General features: G+C 44.4%; 1 protein-coding gene across 1 annotated transcript; it reads left to right on the forward strand.

Moving 5' to 3' along the window:
- The first annotated feature begins 651 nt into the window (after nucleotides 1–651).
- LOC126210145 (cuticle protein 65-like) lies at nucleotides 652–7,563 on the forward strand. Its single transcript, XM_049939295.1, has 3 exons — nucleotides 652–720; nucleotides 4,400–4,699; nucleotides 7,126–7,563. The coding sequence occupies exons 1-3, from the start codon at nucleotides 709–711 to the stop codon at nucleotides 7,402–7,404; spliced, it is 591 nt and encodes a 196-aa protein (XP_049795252.1). The 5' UTR covers nucleotides 652–708; the 3' UTR covers nucleotides 7,405–7,563.
- Nucleotides 7,564–8,640: the final 1,077 nt, after the last annotated feature.

An 8,640-nucleotide genomic window follows, 5' to 3' on the forward strand; every position in this document is an offset into this window, starting at 1 on the left:
TACAGTACATACTGACGAAACTAAAATGAGCTCTAACATGGAAATTAAGCGTTTCCGGACACATATCCACATAACATCTTTTCTTTATTTGTGTGTGAGGAATGTTTCCTGGAAGTTTGGCCGTACCTTTTTGTAACACCCTGCATAGGCAAGGAGAGAGAGAAGGGGTATAAATTGTGTTACAGGTATACATTATTCTTATAGACTAGAGATAATTTATATGGCAAAACAACGTTTGCCGAGTCAGATATAACAATAAAGATTTTCAGAGGCGGAACGAAGTTTGCCGGGTGTAGCTAGTTTCTCAATATATCTCCCAGAAGTGTTGGTTACCTGGTTTCCTGATTTCTCCATCTTCGGGTTTTTGTAATGAGCGGGTATTGCATCTGTTAAGACCTCACCCTCTCCCCTGCCCCCCCCCCCCCCCCTCCGGCACACCTCTCACAGGGCTGAAAGCGGAGACAGACGCCGACTACTGTGCGTCAGCGCGGTGCGTCGCGTGGCACCGCGTGACGTCACAGGCGGGAAGTCGCTCCCGTCGCCTTTCACCCCGCGGCCCGCCGCTGAGTTCTGTTCTCTGCCGCCGACGCCCTCCCTGGCTGTGAAAGGACGGCCACTGGCCGGTATGGCCCACTATATATACTCGCTGCAGCGTCCACCCTGGTCATCAGTTCGCCAGCAGCCGCTGCAGCAACCACACGAATCGACATGAAGGTCCTGGTGAGTACGCTAACTCTCTCACCGAGCCAAGTGCTGACAGTACAGCACGTGACTCAATGGCCCAGTGCACGCCTATCAACTGGACGCCACTTCGAAGACTAGCGTGTCCCTGCAGCTATCCACCTGGGGAACGAGATCTACATTCTAACGTGGAATCCGAACCATGTGCAGTGGAGACTCCTCACATCTATGAGAGGTGTTTAGATTAAAGATAGGCAGAAAAATTCCGCTGTCCGGTCAGGATTCGTTTTCCCCGTACACACTCTACAACTAGACTACTTGGACCAACATTATTGACGGTTAGTGGGGCAAAGATTATTTTAAGTCCACCTATGCCTTTTTTTCCTGAAGCCGGCCGCAGTGGCCGTGCGGTTCTAGGCGCTGCAGTCCGGAACCACGGGACTGCTACGGTCGCAGGTTCTAATCCTGCCTCGGGCATGGATGTGTGTGATGTCCTTAGGTTGGTTAGGTTTAAGTAGTTCTAAGTTCTAGGGGACTGATGACCTAAGATGTTAAGTCCCATAGTGATCAAAGCCATTTGAACCATTTTTTTTCTTTTCGGAATTATTATTAAATTTATTTATTTACTTTTTTGTGATCCAGATTTCGGCTATTCTACCGTTTTAAATTTATAATGTTTCGTTCTCAAACTGTTTCCTGTGTAAGACAAAAAAATGGCTCTGAGCACTATGGGACTTAACATCTGAGGTCATCAGTCCCCTAGAACTTAGAACTACTTAAACCTAACTAACCTAAGGACATCACACACATCCATGCCCGAGGCAGGACTCGAACCTGCGACCGCAGCAGTCGCGCGGTTCCAGACTGAAGCGCCCAGAACCGCTCGGCCACACCGGCCGGCCCTGTGTAAGACAAATTACTTCCTAAACACAGTCATTGGTAGACATCTTCAATTATAACCGCTTGGTTGCACTTGCAAATTATTTCTTCGTACATCCATATTTAAACTGGACGAAGCTGCGACACAGCTGGTATAATTTTTATTAATAGTGAAATTCCTCCAGCTGTACTTAAGATTTTATACTTACTTCGCTACTAGTTTCGACGTTGCCTCAACGCCATCTTCACGCCCTTACACTTTGTTGAAATCACTTGTTTGTGTCTATAATTCCGCGGTGAGACCAACACGTGCTCCACATGGCTGGCGGGCAGTAACTGATTAATTAACGACCGATTTTGTAACCTAGAATGTTAAATATGGTGAATGATGATATTAAAATGCAACGTGGATGGGACTGAACATACCTTGTCTGTGACTAAATGACGGTATATGGTACACTGGTGCATCCAAGCCGTCTTACGATGAAAGTGAAAACACGAAACCAGTTATGGTGCTTTTTCAGTAAAGTAAATCAAAAATGAAATTGGTCCGCTAATTGTGTCATTTATTCATAGACAAAGAATGCTTGGTCACGTCCATGTTGTTATACTGTGTCACGAAGCACGATATTTAACTTGATGATGAGGATCCTAGGCTATGAAACTGGTCGTTAAATAAATTTTTTACGAGAGCACCAAAGCTGTTATTATTCAAGATGTCTACTTCCTACATTTTACTAATTTCTACCTCACTGTAAAGTGGGTCAGTGCGCATTCATTCCTGTCAAGACGATATTATTTTCGTGTCAACCACATTTTATATTTCCTGGCACATCAGTAACAAAACAGGGTTTTTAGTTCTTAATTTTTGTATTCCCTTCGCCCCATATAGGCTTGGGGGGACAGTGCTGCAATCGAACTGCTCTTCAGCCAAATGATATATAACTTACACAAAGACGAAAAACATTAATTTAGAAGATGAGGTACTTACGAAAGCTTTTAAATTATGTGAGGATGGATTTAATGAAGTTTTACGTAAACTAAATTTGATTTTCTTTTTTAAATTATTTTTTAATTTAGAACAGGAAATCTCATATGTAAAAGGAAAACAAGAATAGATTTAAAACACGCTGTGAAATAGTGGCTCAAAAACAAAGCGCTGTACTGTCACTGAAAATTGAAGGTCCTTCTTTGAGAAAAATAATTTGTTGTTCGATGGGAAAGTGTTTGGTTGTTTGGTGTGTAGTATGGTAAGAGGGTAGAAGTATGGAGGACTGATGCGTTGTACCATTGGAGGCAGACTATAGGTTGGATAGTCAGGAAATGGTTAGAGTGCTGACACGTTACCTGCGTATCCAGTAATGCTGGTAACTGATGGGTTATGCATGGGGACCATATCAACCTGTACCGCATCAAAGACAGCCTGAAGATGACGGAATGAAGCGTTGAAACTGGTAGCGACAAAATAAATTAAAATCATAAGGACGGCTGCAGGTGTTTTTACTTTTCGTCACGATAGTAAACGGCCGTCGTTCCAGAGACCTCCTGCTAAAAGGATGGACATACAAAAGTCAGGAAAGAAGTTGTTAGCAGTGTCTCGAAGATCACAAAATGCAGGGGAGAAAAGGAGCAGAGGGAAGCGGTGGAAAGCCAGAATTCTCTCTCGTCTGTAAAAAGGCCGTAGCATTTCACTAAGAAGACAACATTACGTCAACCAGGCATTACAGAATGAATTTACGCAACCTACTATCCTTACCTTTCTTAGTATAAGGGGCGATCAAATTGTTTCCTTTTCAGGGCGTTCCTTCAGCGATTACGTAACGTAGCGCGACTCCTATGCGGGTATATAAGCACCGACATACGGGTAAGGGATTAGTGTGGCGTTCGTATCTTTGCGACTTGCATGCGGTAAGTGCAGACAGTGAACTTTGGCGACTAAATTATCAAATGCGTCCAAAGAGGACCAACATGTTGTTACTCTTTCCTTGGCTGCCGAAGGACAAAAACCGGTAGACATCCATCGCAAAATGAAGGAGTTGTATGGAGGAAGTAACATGACTATCGAAAACTACCGTCCTGGCATGGTGCACCAAGTTCAAGATAAACCCCGTCCCCTTATTGCAGATTTCGTAGCGCAGACGTTACCCCAACTAAAGTGGGAGAAACTCGAGCCTGTCCCTTAGTCCTGATCTCTTCCACTGCGATTATCACGCCTCCGGTCCCTCAAAAACCGCCTTCACCAAGTCTGCAAGTCTCAAACACCACATTTGTCTTTATCCAACGCGCCTCTAGCGGGCAGTGGTTAATCACATTTTCCAAGTAAAATAGAGAAAGATAGGAGACAGACAGCAGTATCGTCTTACCCCTTTTCCTAGTTCCATTCAGTTGGCACTTTCACTTTCATTGACACATTTTTATTTGAAATATAATGAGTTTAAAAATCGTCTGGTTGTACAGTTCACTCTCTTTTCCCTAATTGAAGTTGTAACTTTTTCCAAGACATATTACAAATGCGTAAGTTTTGGAGTACAATGTGTGCGGTATAAAAATTGTTTACTTTCTGGAAGTCCATTAAAGTAAAATTTTAGAGGGCTTATGAAGAGTCAATGTGCGCACCATTATTCACTGCAACACGAATGGGAGAATCTAATATTGGAGCTCTGAATACTGTCCATCACATGGCTTGCATAGTGTGGATGCAGAAGGACTTGTAGGCTGATACTGTAGACTTTGGGTTGACGTTTCCGACCTTCGTCATCTTCAGGCTATCGTAGTACAGGACATATAGGTGATACCTTAGATACTGGGTTGACGTTTCCTACCAACTCTTTGTCCCCAGGCTATCGTAGTCCTGGCTCTGGCCGCAGTGGCGTTTGCTGAGGAGGAGAAGAAGCAGGAGAAGCGAGGCCTGCTGGGTCTGGGATACGGAGGCTACGGAGGATACGGAGGCTACGGAGGTTACGGAGGCTACGGACACGGCCTGGCCCTGGCTGCCGCCCCCGCGGCCATCGCCGCCCCCGCCATCGCGCACGCCCCCGCAGTCGCCGTCGCCGCCGCCCCCGCCATTGCTCACGCCCCCGCAGTGGCTGTCGCTCCAGCTATTGCCCACGCTCCCGCTGCCGTCTCAACTGTCTCACAGGTACGTATTCGCCTCCATCTACTCACCACAGGTACTAGGACCATATATGTGGCCAACCAAGGTAGCTCTGTTGGCACCCCACCAAACTATCCCCACACCAAGCAACAAATTGTTAAATGACAAGCACTGCACCTGGCTTGGTGTACCCGTCTATTTTTTCCCAAATATCGGGTGAGTAAAATAAAACTGGCTCGGAAAATATTTCATGCACCTTCAGACAGGCAACCAAACTTACATCATCCCTATCTGGGCTTTCTTATCTCAAAGTGAATGAAATATTTTCTGAGCCAGTTTTATTTTGTCAACGCTGTATGCCCTGTATTCTGCACCGTCCTCCATCACAGCCAAATGCTGTCCTCAATCTTCCATTAACTTGACTCCCTGTAGCGCATTGAAACCCCTCCTTCCTCTTCACCCATCCCTGAGAACTCTTTCTATGGCTCCATCCAAGTCCACTTGTACTGTGGGATGTCGGAATTAACCAGTTCTTTGGGTTTACCGCACAGATATCTATAGTTGTATGCGTCTTCATTTTTGAACTCTTTTATACCTCAGGACTATTTTTACTTAATTATATTAGTTGAAGTTACCTTCAACACAGTATATCTGGCCACTTGATTCCGGGGTTACGATGAATCTTACCTCCTCACACAATGGATAGCTCATGATAAGAAACCCTGTAGTGTACCAGATCTTTACGATACTATGGCCAAGTTGTGTGCCTTCTTCTTCGAAGTTCGTTCCCGTTTCCTCATAGGGACTGTCCTGCCGACAAGGTAGGATTTCAGCAGCAATATGTGCTACAGGTTAAACATCAGCCCTTCGTGCGAAATGGGGCCGAGTGCTCTGAAGATGTCCTTGAATACTGTGCCTAGATACTCTCGGGCATTACAAGACGATTCCTCCACCAATCACTGGTTAGGCTTTTGTATGAGCGCTTCTGAATCCGAACTGGAGGTCTAGAACTAGATGCGTTGCTTTGGCATTGTGCGATAGGCCCACAGAAAATAGTCTCTCAAAACACTGGCATGTCGTCACGCTTATAACAGCTCACCTAGTCTTCCTTTCTTCTTCAAGGACTTCAAATTCTAGCCCTGAACAACTTTCAGCCACCTGCCCTTTCCTAAGTTACCACTTTACTTGTGAGATTCACCCGTCCTACCAATTAAATTGTATAATTTTACGAAACTGTGTGCTAAAGAAAGATTAGTAGTCACAGACTTGATTTTAACAGCCGACGTTCTTCGGCTAGAGTACTGCCTTTCAAACTCAGGAGTTAAAGTTCGAGTCTGCGCCTTGCGTGCCGTTTCATTTTGTCAGAAAGTTTCAAAAACAGCCTCTTCATCTCTGTGTAACTACTGCAACCATCATCCATTTGATCATGCTAACTATAAGCAAGGTAAACCGCCCTCCAGATGTATATTATTAACCAGCCTCTCCATTTAGTCAAGTTGTGATATTAATTTTTGCTGACTTCAAATCGATTCAGTACCCCCGCATTAGTTATCACATCAGCCTATCAAAGTTTCAGCACCATCCTCTAACACCACTATCAACAGATTCTATGGTCTTTTTTTCTAAACTGTCATTTACGTTTCTCTTCTATACAAGGCTGTACTCCCAACAAGCTGAAAAGACTTTCTAAAATTAAAATTTGTATACGACGTTAGCAAATTTCTCTTTTCCAGAACTGCTGGTATCAATTTTATATCCTCTGTACGTCAAGCAGCGTCAGTTATTTTGGTACCCAAATAACAAAACTCATCTACTACCTTTAGTGTCTCGGTTTCTTAATCTAATCCCCTTACCTTCGCCTGATGTAATTTGACTGCACTCTATTACTCCTATCTTATTGATATTCAGCTTATAATCTGTCTTCAATAAACAATTCCTTTCGTTCAAATGCTCATCCAATAACTTTGGTGTCACTTTCAGAACTACGGCGTCATCAACAAACTCGAAGTTTTTATTTAGTCTCCCTGAACTCTTATTTTCTGTTCCAAAATTCTCCTGAGTTTCGTTGAATACAATGTACGAGATAAGATTGTTGGTGCACGGGATTCTTATTTCTGATCCATTACAATCTTTGTCTTCGTACAATCTTATCAGGCGAGTCGTGGCGTCGTGCTGTCGCAACGTTTCGACGAGTTTCTTGCTCACCATCTTCAGGTAAAGATGAAGATGTCAAGTTGGAAACTTGTCGAAACATTGAGACAACACGACACCACGACACAAACGACAACTGGGAAAGATGCCAGTGAAATTAGCCGAGGAAGCATGCATACCTATAGCGTATTTGCATTTATGCTATGAAAATGATCGCTACCTTGTAGATGATGTGGATGATTATTGTGCAAAGATGCCTGATAGCCTGCTACTGCGTGATCACCTAGTTAGCGATGCTTTAACATTCTTCCTCTGCCCAGGTGAGCTACGGCACCACCCACTACGCTCCCGCAGTGGCTAAGGTGGCTGCCGCCCCCGTCGCTGTGGCCGCCCCCGCCATCGCAGCCGCCCCCGCTGTCGGCCTCGGCTACGGACACGGACTGAGCCTGGGATATGGACACGGGCTGGGCTACGGATACGGACACGGACTGGGATACGGACACGGTCTCGGTCTGGGATACGCCGCCGCCGCCCCCGCCGTCAGTCTGGGATACGGAGGATACGGACACGGTCTGAGCCTCGGCTACGGACACCATTAGGGCCTCAAAGAGTGGAGACGACATCGCCCCACAATCACCACCGTCGACGTTCATTGCCCATCATCGCAGCGCTCAACATGGCCACACATGTATCACCTTCGATAGTCACTGTGCATCACCCCAAAGTTAATAAAAGTATTATTTTGATTACACGTTAAACTAGTGTGTCTGTTTACTTTTTCTCTTGATTACCTTGTCCTTACTAAACTATCTAGATTACTAAATGTCTAAGATGACAATCCAGCTGCAGTTGAAGACAGCCAAACTAACAACTCCCAGGGGCAACAAGAACTTGATTTGCATCGCTTCATATCATTACTTGACCGAATTTAAAAATTTAAAATACCACCATAACCTACGTCAAGTATTAAAGTTAGGAATTGAGTATATGTCGTGGAACACCAAACCTCGCAGCACGCAAATTACAGATTGTATTAGTCAACAAATTGACAATAAGAGGCTGTAGCGACTGTTAACAACCTTTACAGACGGTTCCGAAAGGTTTTACAAACTTCTTCTAAGTGCCGTGGCCCCTCACCCAAAACGAACGACGAAAGGAAAAAAAGTTTATCACTTACCACATTTTCACTGTTCTTGAGGTAAAACATCGAAAACAAGCACGACGCTTGAATCTATTATTTCTTTACTATTTTACCGACAATATCCACATATATCACTGGATATGGCTGATATGGTTCGCCAAGAATAACTCTCCTGCCCCAACCTCTTCATCAGTCGCACCTCTTCATCAGTCGCACCTCCTATCCCAATTATTTGCTGGATATATTGCAGTCTGTGTGTTCCTCTACAGTTTCTGCCCTCCATAGCTGCTTCTAGTACCATGGGAGTTATTCCTTGATGCCTTAATACATCGTCCTATCATCCTGTCCCTTCTTGTTTTCAATGTTTTCCATATGATCAATTACTCAAAATGACATTCACATTCGCATTATTTATTTTACCGCCAACCGGTTTCAACCCGCGATGGGGTCATCTTCAGGGCAATTTACACCATTTGGTGGCTCGCTGGAGTCGTCACCCTGCCTGTACACGGTTGGTAACTAAAGTCTAAGGAGGCAAGGTGGCGTAAAAGTGCATGAAATCAAAAGGTACGGCTATTTATGTTACATATTTTGAGACTCGCCAACTCACTCATCAAAAACTATAGGTTACTTCCTGTTTATCTAGAATCATGAAATTTGGCAAGAAGAAAGGTTTTACGGTACACGTAAGGGA

This window comes from Schistocerca nitens, chromosome 10, assembly GCF_023898315.1.
Source record: "Schistocerca nitens isolate TAMUIC-IGC-003100 chromosome 10, iqSchNite1.1, whole genome shotgun sequence".
Lineage (NCBI taxonomy): Eukaryota > Metazoa > Arthropoda > Insecta > Orthoptera > Acrididae > Schistocerca > Schistocerca nitens.

Bases quoted from the DNA above. Each gene is read 5' to 3' on its own strand.
- LOC126210145 (XM_049939295.1), top strand. The intron at 4,700-7,125 runs GTACGTATTCGC...TCCTCTGCCCAG, and splicing joins CCGTCTCAACTGTCTCACAG to GTGAGCTACGGCACCACCCA.